General features: G+C 40.0%; 3 protein-coding genes and 2 long non-coding RNA genes across 21 annotated transcripts; all 5 read left to right on the top strand.

Moving 5' to 3' along the window:
• Positions 1-378: 378 nt before the first annotated feature.
• On the top strand, positions 379-21,205 carry LOC149090487 (uncharacterized). 15 transcript variants are annotated; one of them, XR_016197270.1, is made up of 13 exons: positions 379-515; positions 578-667; positions 734-1,335; positions 1,400-1,499; positions 1,564-2,025; positions 2,175-2,309; positions 7,026-7,176; positions 7,239-7,531; positions 7,602-7,725; positions 7,781-7,925; positions 8,007-8,621; positions 8,680-8,847; positions 8,930-9,250. XR_016197270.1 is itself a non-coding variant. In XM_089263114.1 (5 exons), the coding sequence occupies exons 3-5, from the start codon at positions 5,923-5,925 to the stop codon at positions 6,459-6,461; spliced, it is 411 nt and encodes a 136-aa protein (XP_089119240.1). In that variant the 5' UTR covers positions 5,197-5,284; positions 5,368-5,436; positions 5,503-5,922; the 3' UTR covers positions 6,462-6,821. The 15 variants fall into 15 exon arrangements, 2 of the variants coding, with proteins under 2 accessions (XP_089119240.1, XP_089119239.1); XR_016197268.1 differs by lacking the exons at positions 379-515; positions 578-667; positions 734-1,335; ... (1 more) ...; positions 1,564-2,025; positions 2,175-2,309 and adding exons at positions 5,199-5,284; positions 5,368-5,436; positions 5,503-6,109; positions 6,174-6,635; positions 6,785-6,919 and having other exon boundaries at positions 8,007-8,303; positions 8,395-8,616; XR_016197266.1 differs by lacking the exons at positions 379-515; positions 578-667; positions 734-1,335; ... (1 more) ...; positions 1,564-2,025; positions 2,175-2,309 and adding exons at positions 5,200-5,284; positions 5,368-5,436; positions 5,503-6,109; positions 6,174-6,635; positions 6,785-6,919 and having other exon boundaries at positions 8,007-8,277; positions 8,395-8,621.
• On the top strand, positions 2,508-4,675 carry LOC149090491 (uncharacterized). Of its 2 annotated transcripts, none has more exons than XM_089263112.1 (5): positions 2,508-2,922; positions 2,997-3,116; positions 3,172-3,317; positions 3,399-3,669; positions 3,755-4,675. In XM_089263112.1, exons 1-5 carry the CDS (start codon positions 2,893-2,895, stop codon positions 3,758-3,760), a joined length of 573 nt encoding a protein of 190 aa, XP_089119238.1. In that variant the 5' UTR covers positions 2,508-2,892; the 3' UTR covers positions 3,761-4,675. The 2 variants fall into 2 exon arrangements, with proteins under 2 accessions (XP_089119238.1, XP_089119237.1); XM_089263111.1 differs by having other exon boundaries at positions 3,399-3,695.
• On the top strand, positions 11,409-12,937 carry LOC149090490 (uncharacterized). Of its 2 annotated transcripts, XR_016197275.1 has the most exons (5): positions 11,409-11,712; positions 11,775-11,864; positions 11,931-12,533; positions 12,598-12,697; positions 12,762-12,937. It is a non-coding gene; the product is annotated as an uncharacterized LOC149090490 (long non-coding RNA). The 2 variants fall into 2 exon arrangements; XR_016197274.1 differs by having other exon boundaries at positions 12,598-12,937.
• On the top strand, positions 16,202-17,577 carry LOC149090489 (uncharacterized). The gene is made up of 4 exons (XR_016197273.1): positions 16,202-16,248; positions 16,315-16,929; positions 16,994-17,093; positions 17,158-17,577. It is a non-coding gene; the product is annotated as an uncharacterized LOC149090489 (long non-coding RNA).
• LOC149090488 (uncharacterized) lies at positions 18,343-20,028 on the top strand. The gene is made up of 5 exons (XM_089263116.1): positions 18,343-18,770; positions 18,854-18,922; positions 18,989-19,433; positions 19,498-19,597; positions 19,662-20,028. Exons 3-5 carry the CDS (start codon positions 19,411-19,413, stop codon positions 19,947-19,949), a joined length of 411 nt encoding a protein of 136 aa, XP_089119242.1. The 5' UTR covers positions 18,343-18,770; positions 18,854-18,922; positions 18,989-19,410; the 3' UTR covers positions 19,950-20,028.
• Positions 21,206-21,349: the final 144 nt, after the last annotated feature.

The raw sequence follows: 21,349 nt of genomic DNA, 5'->3' as shown, positions 1-21,349 counted from the left end.
TACATTTATCGGGATGCAAAAATCAAAACAAAAGGTAATTATCGAAAAATGTATAAATGGCCAGTCCCAGTCTAAATGTAGTGGGAATTTTCAATTAACTATAAAAGGTGAGTAATAGTGCTTAAAATTGTAATTTGTTTATACTATTTACAGCTAATTATTACTTATTAATGGTAAGTTTTCAGTTTCATTAATATTCATATAAATTCATTATGTAGCAATATTTGTGCAAAAATATCACAAGTGCTATCACATATGTGGCTTCAGTTGCAATCATACTAATATTATTTTTAATTTGATTTAATATAGTTTATAGTTGGTTAAGAGATATTAAATTTGAATTCTAATAAGTTTTTCTTTTCATTTTCGATTTCAGAACTATCGCAAACAACAATCGCGAGGAGAGGTTGCGCAGCCCTGGTATGCATATCGATATGCATACATCGATGCATATGTTTAGAAAACATGTGGAAAAGGCAGAGTGGCAATAATTGCAAAATTTGCAACTGAAAGAGGTAAGTATGGATTCTAATAAGAATACTGAAATAATTATTAATAATTTGATATTAATTCATAGGTTGTACATGCGTTTCAGCAGTTTCTCCAGTGTGCAGATTGTAGTGCGTTGAGCAGGCCGAAGCAGCGAGTGACGCAAAGTGGCTGCTAGGTAAGTTAAATATGCAAATATATATAAATGTGTTTATACTTATTGTTTTTCTGTTTTTAATTGCAGGGAATCGTCCAGTGGGCCGAGAGGAAGCAGCCAAGAAGACTCCGCATCCCAATTTACACGCAGCGCCGCCAGTTTAGTTAAGTTGTTTGTGTAGTTTAAGCCGGTGCGTTGCAGTGTTGTTTTGTTAATGATGTTTTGTTTTTATTTGCAGGGCATCATCCAGTAGAACGAGAGGCGGCAGCAGAGAAGACTCCAACATCCCGCCAGCTCAGTTTAATAGTTTGTGTAGCTAAGCCAGTTTCGTTTAATTGATTGTGTGTAGCTTAAGCCAGTGCATTGTTGAGTTGTTTTGTTGCGTGTATGTGTATACCTTGGCAGGTAGGATATATGAGGACGACCAGTTTCCAGGTAAGTAGCTTTTACAGGTTGGATATGCGTGGACGACCAGTTTCCAGGTGAGTTGCCTTTGCAGACAAGATATGCGTGGGCGACCAGTTTCCAGGTAAGTAGCTTTTATATACAGGTGGCCAATTTGAATTTAATTTTTGTTTTGTATTATTCAGCATATATGGAATATCCTTTGCAGAAAGGATATGTGTTGACGACCAGATTCCAGGTGAGTTGCTTTGCAGATAGGGCGTGTGTGGACGACCAGTTTCCAGGTAAGCTGCTTGTGTATACCAATGGCCAATTTGAAATTAATTTCTGTTTTATATTGTTATTCAGCGTATGTGGGATATCCTTTGCAGCTAGGATATGTGTGGACGACCAGTTTCCAGGTAAGTTGCCTTTGCAGGTAGGACGTGCGTGGACAACCAGTTTCCAGGTAAGTAGCTTTTATATACAGGTGGCCAATTTGAATATAATTTTGATTTTATATTGTTTTTTAGCATATATGCTGGCAATCAGCTGCTATGGAAGGACCAACTAGGATCATCCGAGGAGCCGTTTGGATTGGTGCTGAGGGTGCGCGAAGTGCTCGCAGTTGGTGGCATCGGCGCCAGCTGCCGAAATACTGGGAGGCGCGATTGCGAGGCGGTTGCGTCGCCTACGTTTTGCGTCGCCCCAGAGGATGGACTGCGAGAGCGTGCAACATTTGGTGGCGCGTTGCTGCGGCGGGCCTCATGTCCGCGGTGCGCTGGAGTTGTGCGAAGATTTTCGCTGGAGTTGCGGGTTGAGGCCGGATATGACCTCGTAAACCTCTCTGCCAGGATGTTGCGGCTGTGCTCTCGGAAAGTGATCGGGCCGTATACGGGCGGATGTCGACGAAGATAGTCAGCGCGCAGCTCCTCTTCGAACTCTGCTTGTCTTCGCTGCTGTCGTTGTGTGCGCAGTGAAATTTCGTTAGCCAGGTGAGTGTTGACCAGACTAGAGTATCTGGGCATAGTTAGCCGCTGCGGTACAAACGGATCGTGAGCAATGCTACTGGCCTCGCTGTTGCTGTGTACTCGCAGTCTGTCATAATATTTGGTGCAAATATTATTAAATAATTCATCCACAGATAAGACGCCCAGCTCAGATCTGATGCGAGCATTTGAGATGTAATATTGAGCGCCAGATATGGTTCTCAAAGCTTTGTTGTGCGCAACTCTGATGCGGTCAAATTGAGTTTCTGACAAGAGCGCACCCCAGACAGGTATAGTATATTGCCACAGTGGCGCAACTAGCTGTTTGTAGATTATAGTTTTCGTTTTTAATGACAATTTACTATTTCTATTAATAAGCCAATCTATGTTTTTCAGCCGAGCCCTAACCCTCGAGACGACAGTGGTGACATGAGTGCCGAATTGCAGCTTTGTGTCCATTGTGACACCCAAATAAGGATGCTGATGTGCCATTTTTGATCGCTTCATTGCCGATGCGGATATCTTGATACGGCGCTATTCTATTGTAGGTATGCATAATGTGCATTGTTTTGCCAGTGTTGATAGTAATGCACCATTTCTTTGCCCATAGAGCTAAACTGTCCATATACTCTTGCTGGTGGACTAAAGCATCTGCTTGGCTACAGTTAGCTGAGAGGACAACGACGTCGTCAGCATAAGTGGCTATAAGGAACTTGTTTTCAAAGGCATACGCTGGCCTTGGAATATCGCTGGTGTATATGTTGTACAGCACTGGCCCAAGCAGGCTGCCTTGAGGCACACCAGCGTGTATCCGTTTGGTAGCAGAGCGACATCCTCCATGGCATTCGACTATAAAGGTTCGATTTGCAAGGTATGAGGAAAGGATTTGATACAGAGCATCAGGTAAGAGCATCTTGAGCTTGTATCTCAGACCTGAGTGCCACACTCTGTCAAATGCTTCCTTTATATCCAGATAGACTGCAGAGCAATACTTATGTTCATCGTACGATTTTAGGATGAACTGCGTGACACGCCCAAGTTGTTGCTCAGCTGAGTGGGCCTTGCGAAAGCCAAATTGGTGGCTGGGTATAGCGTCGGTGAGTGCTTCTTGTTCAAGCATACGGCTCAAGATTATAAACTCCAATATTTTAGATAAGCCGGACAGGAGACTTATTGGCCTGTAAGATGATACATGTTGCGTGGGTTTACCAGGGCTTGTGTATCATCTTAACCAGCGCTAACTTCCAGTTGGAGGGGAAGTGGCCAAATCGAAGCGAGTTATTGAAAATGAGAACCAGGTACAGTATAGCACTCATTGGCAGCGATTTGATGGTGTGATTATCAATGCAATCTAAACCAGCAGCTTTCTTCTTTTCTAGCGAGCCAATATGGCTAACGACTTCTGCAGCAGTGACTGGCCGAAAAGCGAACGAGGAAGACGCAGACGGCTGGTTTATTTGCGCCTCAATTTCGGCCAGTTCACCAGGTGATGCAGAGATTAGAGGCTTGAAGCGTTGCTCAAGGCTGTCAGCAAAGACTTCAGCTTTCTCCGCCGTCGTTTTGCACCATACGTTATTGGAGTTAGAGCCATTGCTATCGCTAGACTTTAGTAGCGGCAAATTTGGAGCCGGCTGTCGCTTGATCTCATTTGTGAGACGCCAAAGCTTTTGCATGCTGTATCTATCCGTTGGGTCAATAGAGCTGAATAATACTTCTTCATACCTTTGTTTTGCAGATTTAATCTCTTTGCTGATGCGGTTTGACAGTCTATTACAGAGCTGCTTCGCCAGAGGATTACGGCTTTGAAGAAGAAGGCGTTTAATTTGCCTTTTGGCCTCGATCAGCTGGAGAGTCTGGCTTTTAACTCGGAACCCGGATCTGGTTATCCTGCGTGGACACTGCGCATTTGCAAAGTTAGCAGCTTCTTTGACATTCCTAACGAGAATATCGACACAATCATCAACATCTTCTGGACTGCTGATTTCTGTGTTGAGTAGGATTCTGTCATTCAGATAACTTTGAAACTTGCTAATATTAGCATTTAACTGCAGAAGATGGCCTCTAGCTTCGCCGATGATTGGCTTCTTTCTGTTCGTATGCCTCGAGAGAACACACATTAATAATCTCTCATTCTTCCATTCTCGCTCATATTCGCTGACCAGCAGCTATATGAAGAGGAGGAGAGAAAGGAGAGATATTCTTTATTCAAACAATACTCTACTATAGCATTTTTTTTTGAATTTACATGGCGCCTTAAATTACTTAGGTCTATAATTGCCGAAACTTGCTCAACATGAGCTATTTAAATAGTAGCAAGTGCAACATTAAATTGCTGTGCAGCCTTGCGTTACATATTAATATACAATACAGCAGATCAAAGCAAAAATTAATAACATTTGATGTGCTTAGATTACTAGTTTAACACTAATGAGTAGGTTTAGTTATAATTTTAAGGTAGATTTAAGCAATAACAATTAATATAATTAATTCACTCTATTTTTAATTCTATTTGCAGGAACACCAATAAGATGCGCGACGAACTTAGCAGTATGGAGAGCCGCTAGTTGGATTTAGAGGGAAGAGTCAGGACGTCGTCCATTCATTTTCCCTATACTTGTCTAAGCTAATATAACTTTTAATAAAATTTTTAAACTTATATCTATAATTCATTTGATTTCACTAACTTATTTCAATATAAATAATTAAATTATTTCGCAAGTGCAATTTGAAGAGATTGTGCAGCTATGCGTTTGTACATTTATCGGGATGCAAAAATCAAAACAAAAGGTAATTATCGAAAAATGCATAAATGGCCAGTCCAGTCTAAATGTATGGGAATTTTCAATTAACTATAAAGGTGAGTAATAGTGCTTAAAATTGTAATTTGTTTATACTATTTACAGCTAATAATTACTTATTAAATGGTAAGTTTTCATTTCATTAATATTCATTTAAATTCATTTCATAGCAATATTTGTGCAAAAATATCACAAGTGCTATCACATATGTGGCTTCAGTTGCAATCCTACTAATATTATTTTTAATTTGATTTAATATAGTTTATAGTTGATTAAGAAATAATAAATTTGAATTCTAATAGGTTTTTCTATTCATTTTCGATTTCAGAACTATCGCAACCAACAATCGCGAGGAGAGGTGGTGCAGCCCTGGTATGCATATCGATATGCATACATCGAAACATATGTTTAGAAAACATGTGGGAAAGGCAGAGTGCCAATAATTGCAAAATTTGCAACTGAAAGAGGTAAGTATGGATTCTAATAAGAATACTGAAATAATTATTAATAATTTGATATTAATTCATAAGTTGTACATGCGTTTCAGCAGTTTCTCCAGTGTGCATGTGGGTGTGCGTTCAGCAGACCGAGGCAGCGAGTGACGCAAAGTGGCTGCTAGGTAAGTTAAATATGCAATTATATATAAATGTGTTTATACTTATTGTTTTTCTGTTTTTAATTGCAGGGAATCATCCAGTGGGCCGAGAGGAAGCAGCCAAGAAGACTCCGCATCCCAATTTACACGCAGCGCCGCCAGTTTAGTTAAGTTGTTTGTGTAGTTTAAGCCGGTGCGTTGCAGTGTTGTTTTGTTAATGTTGTTTTGTTTTTATTTGCAGGGCATCATCCAGTAGAACGAGAGGCGGCAGCAGAGAAGGACTCCAACATCCCGCCAGCTCAGTTTAATTGTTTGTGTAGCTAAGCCAGTTTCGTTTAATTGATTGTGTGTAGCTTAAGCCAGTGCATTGTTGAGTTGTTTTGTTGCGTGTATGTGTATACCTTGGCAGGTAGGATATATGAGGACGACCAGTTTCCAGGTAAGTAGCTTTTACAGGTTGGATATGCGTGGACGACCAGTTTCCAGGTGAGTTGCCTTTGCAGACAAGATATGTGTGGACGACCAGTTTCCAGGTAAGTAGCTTTTATATACAGGTGGCCAATTTGAATTTAATTTCTGTTTTATATTGTTATTCAGCGTATGTGGGATATCCTTTGCAGCTAGGATATGTGTGGACGACCAGTTTCCAGGTAAGTTGCCTTTGCAGGTAGGACGTGCGTGGACAACCAGTTTCCAGGTAAGTAGCTTTTATATACAGGTGGCCAATTTGAATATAATTTTGATTTTATATTGTTTTTTAGCATATATGCTGGCAATCAGCTGCTGGGGAAGGACCGGCTAGGATCATCCGAAGAGCCGTTTGGATTGGTGCCGAGAGTGCGCGAAGTGCTCGCAGTTGGTGGCATCGGCGCCAGCTGCCGAAATACTGGGAGGCGCGATTGCGAGGCGGTTGCATTGCCTACGTTTTGCGTCGCCCCAGAGGATGGACTGCGAGAGCGTGCAACATTTGGTGGCGCGTTGCTGCGGCGAGCCTCATGTCCGCGGTGCGCTGCAGATGTGCGAAGATTTTCGCTGGAGTTGCGGGTTGAGGCCGGATATGACCTCGTAAACCTCTCTGCCAGGATGTTGCGGCTGTGCTCTCGGAAGGTGATCGGGCCGTATACGGGCGGATGTCGACGAAGATAGTCAGCGCGTAGCTCCTCTTCAAACTCCGCTTGTCTTCGCTGCTGTCGTTGTGATCGCAGTTCAATTTCGTTAGCCAGGTGAGTGTTGACCAGACTAGAGTATCTGGGCATCGTTAGTCGCTGCGGTACAAACGGATCATGGGCAATGCTACTTGCCTCGTTGTTGCTGTGTACTCGCAGTCTATCATAATATTTGATGCAAATATTATTAAATAACTCATCCACAGATAAGACGCCCAGCTCAGATCTGATGCGAGCATTTGAGATGTAATATTGAGCGCCAGATATGGTTCTCAAAGCTTTATTATGTGCAACTCTGATGCGGTCAAACTGAGTTTCAGACAAGAGTGCACCCCAGACAGGTATAGTATATTGCCACAGTGGCGCAACTAGTTGTTTGTATATAATAGTTTTCGTTTTTAGAGACAATTTACTATTTCTGTTAATAAGCCAATCTATGTTTTTCAGCCGAGCCCTAACCCTCGAGACGACAGTGGTGACATGAGTGCCAAATTGCAGCTTCGTGTCCATTGTGACACCCAAATACGGATGCGATGTGCCATTTTTAATCGCTTCATTGCCGATGCGGATATCCTGATACGGCGCTATCCTATTGTAGGTATGCATAATGTGCATTGTTTTGCCAGTGTTGATAGTAATGCACCATTTCTTTGCCCATAGAGCTAAACTGTCCATATACTCTTGCTGGTGGACTAAAGCATCTGTTTGGCTACAGTTTGCTGAGAGGACTACGACGTCGTCAGCATAAGTGGCTAAAAGGAACTTGTTTTCAAAGGCATACGCTGGTCTTGGAATATCGCTGGTGTATATGTTGTACAGCACTGGCCCAAGCAGGCTGCCTTGAGGCACACCAGCGTGTATCCGTTTGGTAGCAGAGCGACATCCTCCATGGCATTCGACTATAAAGGTTCGATTTGCTAAATAGGAGCAAAGGATTTGATACAGAGCATCAGGTAAGAGCATCTTGAGCTTGTATCTCAGACCTGAGTGCCACACTCTGTCAAATGCTTCCTTTATATCCAGATAGACTGCAGAGCAATACTTATGTTCATCGTACGATTTTAAGATGAACTGCGTGACACGCCCAAGTTGTTGCTCAGCTGAGTGGGCCTTGCGAAAGCCAAATTGGTGGCTGGGTATAGCGTCGGTAAGTGCTTCTTGTTCAAGCATACGGCTCAAGATTATAAACTCCAATATTTTAGATAATCCGGACAGGAGACTTATTGGCCTGTAAGATGATACATGTTGCGTGGGTTTGCCAGGCTTGTGTATCATCTTAACCAGCGCTAACTTCCAGTTGGAGGGGAAGTGGCCAAATCGAAGCGAGTTATTGAAGATGAGAACCAGGTACAGTATAGCACTCATTGGCAGCGATTTGATGGTGTGATTATCAATGCAATCTAAACCAGCAGCTTTCTTCTTTTCTAGCGAGGCAATATGGCTAACGACCTCTGCAGCAGTGACTGGCCGAAAAGAGACCGAGGAAGACGCAGACGGCTGGTTTATTTGCGCCTCAATTTCGGCCAGGTCGCCAGGTGATGCAGAGATTAGAGGCTTGAAGCGTTGCTCAAGGCTGTCAGCAAAGACTTCAGCTTTCTCCGCCGTCGTTTTGCACCATATGTTATTTGCGTTGGAGCCGTTGCTATCGCTGGACTTTAATAGCGGCAGATTTGGAGCCGGCTGTCGCTTGATCTCATTTGTGAGACGCCAAAGCTTTTGCATGCTGTATCTATCCGTTGGGTCAATAGAGCTAAATAGTGCTTCTTCGTATCTTTGCTTTGCAGTTTTTTATCTCTTTGCTAATGCGGTTTGACAGTCTATTGCAGAGCTGCTTCGCCAGAGGATTTCGGCTTTGAAGAAGAAAGCGCTTTAATTGCTTTTTGGCCTCAATCAGCTGGAGAGTCTGGCTTTTGACTCGGAAACCGGATCTGGCTATCCTACGTGGACACTGCGCATTTGCAAAGTTAGCAGCTTCTTGGACATTCCTAACTAGAATATCGACACAATCATCAACATCATCTGGACTGCTGATTTCTGTGTTGAGTAGGATTCTGTCATTCAGATAACTTTGAAACTTGCTAATATTAGCATTTAACTGCAGAAGATGGCCTCTTGCTTCGCCGATGATTGGCTTCTCAACCAGCTGAACTAGCAGCGGGAGGTGATCCGAGTTGAGCTCGAAGGAGTCAGATATGGACAGCAAATCTCGCCTGATGCCTTTGAAGAGCGCAAAATCTATGGCAGATGGAGTTTGGCGCGAGTTGTAAGGGTAATGTGTTGGCGACCCTGTTGCCAGAATATTGCAGTTCTCCTGGAAAATGCTGTTGACTAACGCTCTGCCTCTCATACAGGATCTGGCGTTGCCCCACCATTGGCTCTTTGCGTTCCAGTCGCCACCAACAAGATACGCGTCGCCAAGCGAATTAAGCATGCTGCTGAAGTCTTGCGCAGACCAGCTTACTTGCGGGGGGCAGTAAATGGCCACAATATTTACATGCCTGCCGTTTAGTAAGCTGACTGACACCTCAATACTTTGGCACGAGTCCAAGGACGAGCAGCGCATAGCGTAATGGCAAATGCTTTGCCTAATTATAAGAGCTGCGCCACCTCTGCGCCTATTTGTAGGGTGGTTTGCCAGATATATAATATAGCCGTCTATAGTAACACTGTCATTGTCCGTCAGATGATTTTCTGTTCGTATGCCTCGAGAGAACACACATTAATAATCTCTCATTCTTCCATTCTCGCTCATATTCGCTGACCAGCAGCTATATGAGGAGGAGGAGAGGAAAGAGAGATATTCTTTATTCATACAATACTTCTACTATAGCATTTTTTTTGAATTTACATGGCGCCTTAAATTATTAGGTCTATAATTGCCGAAACTTGCTCAACATGAGCTATTTAAATAGTAGCAAGTGCAACATTAAATTGCTGTGCAGCCTTGCGTTACATATTAATATACAATACAGCAGATCAAAGCAAAAATTAATAACATTTGATGTGCTTAGATTACTAGTTTAACACTAATGAGTAGGTTTAGTTAGTAATTTTAAGGTAGATTTAAGCAATAACAATTAATATAATTAATTCACTCTATTTTTAATTCTATTTGCAGGAACACCAATAAGATGCGCGACGAACTTAGCAGTATGGAGAGCCGCTAGTTGGATTTAGAGGGAAGAGTCAGGGACGTCGTCCATTCATTTTCCCTATACTTGTCTAAGCTAATATAACTTTTAATAAAATTTTTAAACTTATATCTATAATTCATTTGATTTCACTAACTTATTTCAATATAAATAATTAAATTATTTCGCAAGTGCAATTTGAAGAGATTGTGCAGCTATGCGTTTGTACATTTATCGGGATGCAAAAATCAAAACAAAAGGTAATTATCGAAAAATGCATAAATGGCCAGTCCCAGTCTAAATGTATGGGAATTTTCAATTAACTATAAAAGGTGAGTAATAGTGCTTAAAATTGTAATTTGTTTATACTATTTACAGCTAATAATTACTTCTTAAATGGTAAGTTTTCATTTCATTAATATTCATTTAAATTCATTTCATAGCAATATTTGTGCAAAAATATCACAAGTGCTATCACATATGTGGCTTCAGTTGCAATCCTACTAATATTATTTTTAATTTGATTTAATATAGTTTATAGTTGATTAAGAAATAATAAATTTGAATTCTAATAAGTTTTTCTTTTCATTTTCGATTTCAGAACTATCGCAACCAACAATCGCGAGGAGAGGTGGTGCAGCCCTGGTATGCATATCGATATGCATACATCGAAACATATGTTTAGAAAGCATGTGGGAAAGGCAAGTGCCAATTGCAAAATTTGCAACTGAAAAAGGTAAGTATGGATTCTAATAAGAATACTGAAATAATTATTAATAATTTGATATTAATTCATAAGTTGTACATGCGTTTCAGCAGTTTTTTCTGTTCGTATGCCTCGAGAGAACACACATTAATGATCTCTCATTCTTCCATTCTCACTCATATTCGCTGACCAGCAGCTATATGAAGAGGAGGAGAGAGAGGAGAGATATTCTTTATTCAAACAATACTCTACTATAGCATTTTTTCTTGAATTTACATGGCGCCTTAAATTACTTAGGTCTAAATTTATCGAAACTTGCTCAACATGAGCTATTTAAATAATGGCAAGTGCAACATTAAATTGCTGTGCAGCCTTGCGTTACATATTTTTATACAAAAGAGCAGATCAAAGCAAAAATGAGTAACTTTTGATGTACTTAAATTTCTAGTTTAACACTAATGAGTAGGTTTAGTTATAATTTTGATGTAGATTTAAGCAATAACAATTAATATAATTAATTCACTCTATTTTTAATTCTATTTGCAGGAACACCAATAAGATGCGCGACGAACTTAGCAGTATGGAGAGCCGCTAGTTGGATTTAGAGGGAAGAGTCAGGACGTCGTCCATTCATTTTCCCTATACTTGTCTAAGCTAATATAACTTTTAATAAAATTTTTAAACTTATATCTATAATTCATTTGATTTCACTAACTTATTTCAATATAAATAATTAAATTATTTCGCAAGTGCAATTTGAAGAGATTGTGCAGCTATGCGTTTGTACATTTATCGGGATGCAAAAATCAAAACAAAAGGTAATTATCGAAAAATGCATAAATGGCCAGTCCCAGTCTAAATGTATGGGAATTTTCAATTAACTATAAAGGTGAGTAATAGTGCTTAAAGTTGTAATTTGTTTATACTATTTACAGCTAATAATTACTTATTAAATGGTAAGTTTTCATTTCATTAATATTCATTTAAATTCATTTCGTAGCAATATTTGTGCAAAAATATCACAAGTGCTATCACATATGTGGCTTCAGTTGCAATCATACTAATATTATTTTTAATTTGATTTAATATAGTTTATAGTTGATTAAGAAATAATAAATTTGAATTCTAATAAGTTTTTCTTTTCATTTTCGATTTCAGAACTATCGCAAACAACAATCGCGAGGAGAGGTTGCGCAGCCCTGGTATGCATATCGATATGCATACATCGAAACATATGTTTAGAAAACATGTGGAAAAGGCAGAGTGGCAATAATTGCAAAATTTGCAACTGAAAGAGGTAAGTATGGATTCTAATAAGAATACTGAAATAATTATTAATAATTTGATATTAATTCATAGGTTGTACATGCGTTTCAGCAGTTTCTCCAGTGTGCAGATTGTAGTGCGTTCAGCAGGCCGAAGCAGCGAGTGACGCAAAGTGGCTGCTAGGTAAGTTAAATATGCAAATATATATAAATGTGTTTATACTTATTGTTTTTCTGTTTTTAATTGCAGGGAATCGTCCAGTGGGCCGAGAGGAAGCAGCCAAGAAGACTCCGCATCCCAATTTACACGCAGCGCCGCCAGTTTAGTTAAGTTGTTTGTGTAGTTTAAGCCGGTGCGTTGCAGTGTTGTTTTGTTAATGTTGTTTTGTTTTTATTTGCAGGGCATCATCCAGTAGAACGAGAGGCGGCAGCAGAGAAGACTCCAACATCCCGCCAGCTCAGTTTAATAGTTTGTGTAGCTAAGCCAGTTTCGTTTAATTGATTGTGTGTAGCTTAAGCCAGTGCATTGTTGAGTTGTTTTGTTGCGTGTATGTGTATACCTTGGCAGGTAGGATATATGAGGACGACCAGTTTCCAGGTAAGTAGCTTTTACAGGTTGGATATGCGTGGACGACCAGTTTCCAGGTGAGTTGCCTTTGCAGACAAGATATGCGTGGGACGACCAGTTTCCAGGTAAGTAGCTTTTATATACAGGTGGCCAATTTGAATTTAATTTTTGTTTTGTATTATTCAGCATATATGGAATATCCTTTGCAGAAAGGATATGTGTTGACGACCAGATTCCAGGTGAGTTGCTTTGCAGATAGGGCGTGTGTGGACGACCAGTTTCCAGGTAAGCTGCTTGTGTATACCAATGGCCAATTTGAAATTAATTTCTGTTTTATATTGTTATTCAGCGTATGTGGGATATCCTTTGCAGCTAGGATATGTGTGGACGACCAGTTTCCAGGTAAGTTGCCTTTGCAGGTAGGACGTGCGTGGACAACCAGTTTCCAGGTAAGTAGCTTTTATATACAGGTGGCCAATTTGAATATAATTTTGATTTTATATTGTTTTTTAGCATATATGCTGGCAATCAGCTGCTGTGGAAGGACCAACTAGGATCATCCGAGGAGCCGTTTGGATTGGTGCTGAGGGTGCGCGAAGTGCTCGCAGTTGGTGGCATCGGCGCCAGCTGCCGAAATACTGGGAGGCGCGATTGCGAGGCGGTTGCGTCGCCTACGTTTTGCGTCGCCCCAGAGGATTTTTTTCTGTTCGTATGCCTCGAGAGAACACACATTAATAATCTCTCATTCTTCCATTCTCGCTCATATTCGCTGACCAGCAGCTATATGAGGAGGAGGAGAGGAAAGAGAGATATTCTTTATTCATACAATACTGTTCTTTAGCATTTTTTTTTGAATTTACATGGCGCCTTAAATTATTTAGGTCTATAATTGCCGAAACTTGCTCAACATGAGCTATTTAAATAGTGGCAAGTGCAACATTAAATTGCTGTGCAGCCTTGCGTTACATATTAATATACAATACAGCAGATCAAAGCAAAAATTAATAACATTTGATGTGCTTAGATTACTAGTTTAACACTAATGAGTAGGTTTAGTTATAATTTTAAAGTAGATTTAAGCAATAACAATTAATATAATTAATTCACTCTATTTTTAATTCTATTTGCAGGAACACCAATAAGATGCGCGACGAACTTAGCAGTATGGAGAGCCGCTAGTTGGATTTAGAGGGAAGAGTCAGGACGTCGTCCATTCATTTTCCCTATACTTGTCTAAGCTAATATAACTTTTAATAAAATTTTTAAACTTATATCTATAATTCATTTGATTTCACTAACTTATTTCAATATAAATAATTAAATTATTTCGCAAGTGCAATTTGAAGAGATTGTGCAGCTATGCGTTTGTACATTTATCGGGATGCAAAAATCAAAACAAAAGGTAATTATCGAAAAATGTATAAATGGCCAGTCCCAGTCTAAATGTAGTGGGAATTTTCAATTAACTATAAAGGTGAGTAATAGTGCTTAAAATTGTAATTTGTTTATACTATTTACAGCTAATAATTACTTATTAAATGGTAAGTTTTCATTTCATTAATATTCATATAAATTCATTTCATAGCAATATTTGTGCAAAAATATCACAAGTGCTATCACATATGTGGCTTCAGTTGCAATCCTACTAATATTATTTTTAATTTGATTTAATATAGTTTATAGTTGATTAAGAAATAATAAATTTGAATTCTAATAAGTTTTTCTTTTCATATTCGATTACAGAACTATCGCAACCAACAATCGCGAGGAGAGGTGGTGCAGCCCTGGTATGCATATCGATATGCATACATCGAAACATATGTTTAGAAAACATGTGGGAAAGGCAGAGTGCCAATAATTGCAAAATTTGCAACTGAAAGAGGTAAGTATGGATTCTAATAAGAATACTGAAATAATTATTAATAATTTGATATTAATTCATAAATTGTGCATGCGTTTCAGCAGTTTCTCCAGTGTGCATGTGGGTGTGCGTTCAGCAGACCGAGGCAGCGAGTGACGCAAAGTGGCTGCTAGGTAAGTTAAATATGCAATTATATATAAATGTGTTTATACTTATTGTTTTTCTGTTTTTAATTGCAGGGAATCGTCCAGCGGGCCGAGAGGAAGCAGCCGAGAAGACTCCGCATCCCAATTAATACGCAGCGCCGCCAGTTTAGTTAAGTTGTTTGCGTAGTTTAAGCCGGAGCGTTGCAGTGTTGTTTTGTTAATGTTGTTTTGATTTTATTTGCAGGGCATCATCCAGTAGAACGAGAGGCGGCAGCAGAGAAGACTCCAACATCCCGCCAGCTCAGTTTAATTGTTTGTGCAGCTAAGCCAGTTTCGTTTAATTGATTGTGTAGCTTAAGCCAGTGCATTGTTGTGTTGTTTTGCTGCGTATGCGTATGTGTATACCTTAGCAGATAGGGTATATGAGGACGACCAGTTTCCAGGTGAGTAGTTTTTGCAGGTAGGATATGCGTGGACGACCGGTTTCCAGGTAAGTTGCCTTTGCAGACAGGATATGCGTGGACGACCAGTTTCCAGGTAAGTAGCTTTTATATACAGGTGGCCAATTTGAATATAATTTTGATTTTATATTGTTTTTTTAGCATATATGGGATATCCTTTGCAGATAGGATATGCGTTGACGACCAGATTTTTTTTTTCTGTTCGTATGCCTCGAGAGAACACACATTAATGATCTCTCATTCTTCCATTCTCACTCATATTCGCTGACCAGCAGCTATATGAAGAGGAGGAGAGAGAGGAGAGATATTCTTTATTCAAACAATACTCTACTATAGCATTTTTTCTTGAATTTACATGGCGCCTTAAATTACTTAGGTCTAAATTTATCGAAACTTGCTCAACATGAGCTATTTAAATAATGGCAAGTGCAACATTAAATTGCTGTGCAGCCTTGCGTTACATATTTTTATACAAAAGAGCAGATCAAAGCAAAAATGAGTAACTTTTGATGTACTTAAATTTCTAGTTTAGCACTAATGAGTAGGTTTAGTTATAATTTTGATGTAGATTTAAGCAATAACAATTAATATAATTAATTCACTCTATTTTTAATTCTATTTGCAGGAACACCAATAAGATGCGCGACGAACTTAGCAGTATGGAGAGCCGCTAGTTGGATTTAGAGGGAAGAGTCAGGACGTCGTCCATTCATTTTCCCTATACTTGTCTAAGCTAATATAACTTTTAATAAAATTTTTAAACTTATATCTATAATTCATTTGATTTCACTAACTTATTTCAATATAAATAATTAAATTATTTCGCAAGTGCAATTTGAAGAGATTGTGCAGCTATGCGTTTGTACATTTATCGGGATGCAAAAATCAAAACAAAAGGTAATTATCGAAAAATGCATAAATGGCCAGTCCCAGTCTAAATGTATGGGAATTTTCAATTAACTATAAAAGGTGAGTAATAGTGCTTAAAATTGTAATTTGTTTATACTATTTACAGCTAATAATTACTTATTAAATGGTAAGTTTTCATTTCATTAATATTCATATAAATTCATTTCATAGCAATATTTGTGCAAAAATATCACAAGTGCTATCACATATGTGGCTTCAGTTGCAATCCTACTAATATTATTTTTAATTTGATTTAATATAGTTTATAGTTGATTAAGAAATAATAAATTTGAATTCTAATAAGTTTTTCTTTTCATTTTCGATTACAGAACTATCGCAACCAACAATCGCGAGGAGAGGTTGGCGCAGCCCTGGTATGCATATCGATATGCATACATCGAAACATATGTTTAGAAAACATGTGGGAAAGGCAGAGTGCCAATAATTGCAAAATTTGCAACTGAAAGAGGTAAGTATGGATTCTAATAAGAATACTGAAATAATTATTAATAATTTGATATTAATTCATAAGTTGTACATGCGTTTCAGCAGTTTCTCCAGTGTGCATGATGGGTAGTGCGTTCAGCAGACCGAAGCAGCGAGTGACGCAAAGTGGCTGCTAGGTAAGTTAAATATGCAAATATATATAAATGTGTTTATACTTATTGTTTTTCTGTTTTTAATTGCAGGGAATCATCCAGTGGGCCGAGAGGAAGCAGCCAAGAAGACTCCGCATCCCAATTTACACGCAGCGCCGCCAGTTTAGTTAAGTTGTTTGTGTAGTTTAAGCCGGTGCGTTGCAGTGTTGTTTTGTTAATGTTGTTTTGTTTTTATTTGCAGGGCATCATCCAGTAGAACGAGAGGCGGCAGCAGAGAAGACTCCAACATCCCGCCAGCTCAGTTTAATAGTTTGTGTAGCTAAGCCAGTTTCGTTTAATTGATTGTGTGTAGCTTAAGCCAGTGCATTGTTGAGTTGTTTTGTTGAGTTGTTTTGTTGCGTGTATGTGTATACCTTGGCAGGTAGGATATATGAGGACGACCAGTTTCCAGGTAAGTAGCTTTTACAGGTTGGATATGCGTGGACGACCAGTTTCCAGGTGAGTTGCCTTTGCAGACAAGATATGCGTGGACGACCAGTTTCCAGGTAAGTAGCTTTTATATACAGGTGGCCAATTTGAATTTAATTTTTGTTTTGTATTATTCAGCATATATGGAATATCCTTTGCAGAAAGGATATGTGTTGACGACCAGATTCCAGGTGAGTTGCTTTGCAGATAGGGCGTGTGTGGACGACCAGTTTCCAGGTAAGCTGCTTGTGTATACCAATGGCCAATTTGAAATTAATTTCTGTTTTATATTGTTATTCAGCGTATGTGGGATATCCTTTGCAGCTAGGATATGTGTGGACGACCAGTTTCCAGGTAAGTTGCCTTTGCAGGTAGGACGTGCGTGGACAACCAGTTTCCAGGTAAGTAGCTTTTATATACAGGTGGCCAATTTGAATATAATTTTGATTTTATATTGTTTTTTAGCATATATGCTGGCAATCAGCTGCTGTGGAAGGACCAACTAGGATCATCCGAAGAGCCGTTTGGATTGGTGCCGAGAGTGCGCGAAGTGCTCGCAGTTGGTGGCATCGGCGCCAGCTGCCGAAATACTGGGAGGCGCGATTGCGAGGCGGTTGCGTCGCCTACGTTTTGCGTCGCCCCAGAGGATGGACTGCGAGAGCGTGCAACATTTGGTGGCGCGTTGCTGCGGCGGGCCTCATGTCCGCGGTGCGCTGGAGTTGTGCGAAGATTTTCGCTGGAGTTGCGGGTTGAGGCCGGATATGACCTCGTAAACCTCTCTGCCAGGATGTTGCGGCTGTGCTCTCGGAAAGTGATCGGGCCGTATACGGGCGGATGTCGACGAAGATAGTCAGCGCGCAGCTCCTCTTCGAACTCTGCTTGTCTTCGCTGAGCCTCTTTTTCTGTTCGTATGCCTCGAGAGAACACACATTAATAATCTCTCATTCTTCCATTCTCGCTCATATTCGCTGGCCAGCAGCTATATGAGGAGGAGGAGAGGAAAGAGAGATATTCTTTATTCATACAATACTGTTCTTAGCATTTTTTTTGAATTTACATGGCGCCTTAAATTATTTAGGTCTATAATTGCCGAAACTTGCTCAACATGAGCTATTTAAATAGTGGCAAGTGCAACATTAAATTGCTGTGCAGCCTTGCGTTACATATTAATATACAATACAGCAGATCAAAGCAAAAATTAATAACATTTGATGTGCTTAGATTACTAGTTTAACACTAATGAGTAGGTTTAGTTATAATTTTAAAGTAGATTTAAGCAATAACAATTAATATAATTAATTCACTCTATTTTTAATTCTATTTGCAGGAACACCAATAAGATGCGCGACGAACTTAGCAGTATGGAGAGCCGCTAGTTGGATTTAGAGGGAAGAGTCAGGACGTCGTCCATTCATTTTCCCTATACTTGTCTAAGCTAATATAACTTTTAATAAAATTTTTAAACTTATATCTATAATTCATTTGATTTCACTAACTTATTTCAATATAAATAATTAAATTATTTCGCAAGTGCAATTTGAAGAGATTGTGCAGCTATGCGTTTGTACATTTATCGGGATGCAAAAATCAAAACAAAAGGTAATTATCGAAAAATGCATAAATGGCCAGTCCCAGTCTAAATGTATGGGAATTTTCAATTAACTATAAAAGGTGAGTAATAGTGCTTAAGATTGTAATTTGTTTATACTATTACAGCTAATAATTACTTATTAAATGGTAAGTTTTCATTTCATTAATATTCATTTAAATTCATTTCATAGCAATATTTGTGCAAAAATATCACAAGTGCTATCACATATGTGGCTTCAGTTGCAATCCTACTAATATTATTTTTAATTTGATTTAATATAGTTTATAGTTGATTAAGAAATAATAAATTTGAATTCTAATAAGTTTTTCTTTTCATTTTCGATTTCAGAACTATCGCAACCAACAATCGCGAGGAGAGGTGGTGCAGCCCTGGTATGCATATCGATATGCATACATCGAAACATATGTTTAGAAAACATGTGGAAAAGGCAGAGTGGCAATAATTGCAAAATTTGCAACTGAAAGAGGTAAGTATGGATTCTAATAAGAATACTGAGATAATTATTAATAATTTGATATTAATTCGTAAATTGTGCATGCGTTTCAGCAGTTTCTCCAGTGTGCGAATTGTAGTGCATTCAGCAGACCGAAGCAGCGAGTGACGCAAAGTGGCTGCTAGGTAAGTTAAATTTGCAGATATATATAAATGTGTTTATACTTATTGTTTTTCTGTTTTTAATTGCAGGGAATCGTCCAGCGGGCCGAGAGGAAGCAGCCGAGAAGACTCCGCATCCCAATTAATACGCAGCGCCGCCAGTTTAGTTAAGTTGTTTGCGTAGTTTAAGCCGGAGCGTTGCAGTGTTGTTTTGTTAATGTTGTTTTGATTTTATTTGCAGGGCATCATCCAGTAGAACGAGAGGCGGCAGCAGAGAAGACTCCAACATCCCGCCAGCTCAGTTTAATTGTTTGTGCAGCTAAGCCAGTTTCGTTTAATTGATTGTGTAGCTTAAGCCAGTGCATTGTTGTGTTGTTTTGCTGCGTATGCGTATGTGTATACCTTAGCAGATAGGGTATATGAGGACGACCAGTTTCCAGGTGAGTAGTTTTTTGCAGGTAGGATAAGCGTGGACGACCTGTTTCCAGGTAAGTTGCCTTTGCAGACAGGATATGCGTGGACGACCAGTTTCCAGGTAAGTAGCTTTTATATACAGGTGGCCAATTTGAATATAATTTTGATTTTATATTGTTTTTTAGCATATATGGGATATCCTTTGCAGATAGGATATGCGTTGACGACCAGATTCCAGGTAAGTTTCCTTTGCAGATAGGACGTGTGTGGACGACCAGTTTCCAGGTAAGTTGCTTGTGTATACCAATGGCCAATTTGAATTTAATTTTTGTTTTATATTGTTATTTAGCATATATGCTGCCAATCAGCTGCTGGGGAAGGACCGGCTAGGATCATCCGAAGAGCCGTTTGGATTGGTGCCGAGAGTGCGCGAGGTGCTCGCAGTTGGTGGCATCGGCGCCAGCTGCCGAAAAACTGGGAGGCGCGATTGCGAGGCGGTTGCGTCGCCTACGTTTTGCGTCGCCCCAGAGGATGGACTGCGAGAGCGTGCAACATTTGGTGGCGCGTTGCTGCGGCGAGCCTCATGTCCGCGGTGCGCTGCAGATGTGCGAAGATTTTCGCTGGAGTTGCGGGTTGAGGCCGGATATGACCTCGTAAACCTCTCTGCCAGGATGTTGCGGCTGTGCTCTCGGAAAGTGATCGGGCCGTATACGGGCGGATGTACGACGAAGATAGTCAGCGCGCTAGCTCCTCTTCGAACTCCTGCTTGTCTTCGCTGCTGTCGTTGTGTGCGCAGTGAAATTTCGTTAGCCAGGTGAGTGTTGACCAGACTAGAGTATCTGGGCATAGTTAGCCGCTGCGGTACAAACGGATCGTGAGCAATGTTACTGGCCTCGCTGTTGCTGTGTACTCGCAGTCTGTCATAATATTTGGTGCAAATATTATTAAATAATTCATCCACAGATAAGACGCCCAGCTCAGATCTGATGCGAGCATTTGAGATGTAATATTGAGCGCCAGATATGGTTCTCAAAGCTTTGTTATGTGCAACTCTGATGCGGTCAAACTGAGTTTCTGACAAGAGCGCACCCCAGACAGGTATAGTATATTGCCACAGTGGCGCAACTAGCTGTTTGTAGATTATTGTTTTCGTTTTTAATGACAATTTACTATTTCTATTAATAAGCCAATCTATGTTTTTCAGCCGAGCCCTAACCCTCGAGACGACTGTGGTGACATGGGTGCCGAATTGCAGCTTTGTGTCCATTGTGACACCCAAATACGGATGCGATGTGCCATTTTTAATCGCTTCATTGCCGATGCGGATGTCCTGATACGGCGCTATCCTATTGTAGGTATGCATAATGTGCATTGTTTTGCCAGTGTTGATAGTAATGCACCATTTCTTTGCCCATAGAGCTAAACTGTCCATATACTCTTGCTGGTGGACTAGAGCATCTGCTTGGCTACAGTTGGCTGAGAGGACTACGACGTCGTCAGCATAAGTGGCTAAGAGGAACTTGTTTTCAAAGGCATACGCTGGCCTTGGAATGTCGCTGGTGTATATATTATACAGCAATGGCCCCAGCAGGCTGCCTTGAGGCACACCAGCGTGTATTTGCTTGGTGGCAGAGCGACATCCTCCATGGCATTCAACTACAAATGAGCGATTTGCAAGGTATGAGCAAAGGATTTGATACAGAGCATCAGGTAAGAGCATCTTGAGCTTGGATCTCAGACTGAGTGCCACACTCTGTCAAATGCTTCTTTAATATCAAGATATACAGCAGAGCAATACTTATGTTCTTCGTACGCTTTTAGGATGAACTGCGTGACACGCCCAAGTTGTTGCTCAGCTGAGTGGGCCTTGCGAAAGCCAAATTGGTGGCTGGGTTATAGCGTCGGTAAGTGCTTCTTGTTTCAGCATACGGATCAAGATTATAAACTCCAATATTTTAGATAATCCGGACAGGAGACTTATTGGCCTGTAAGATGATACATGTTGCGTGGGTTTGCCAGGCTTGTGTATCATCTTAA

The sequence above is a fragment of the Drosophila navojoa genome, chromosome X, assembly GCF_054131105.1.
Source record: "Drosophila navojoa isolate 15081-1374.11 chromosome X, UAZ_NAV_1.0, whole genome shotgun sequence".
Taxonomy (NCBI): Eukaryota; Metazoa; Arthropoda; class Insecta; order Diptera; family Drosophilidae; genus Drosophila; species Drosophila navojoa.
Note: the sequence above shows the minus strand (reverse complement) of the source record. Positions and strands in the feature narration are given on the sequence as shown.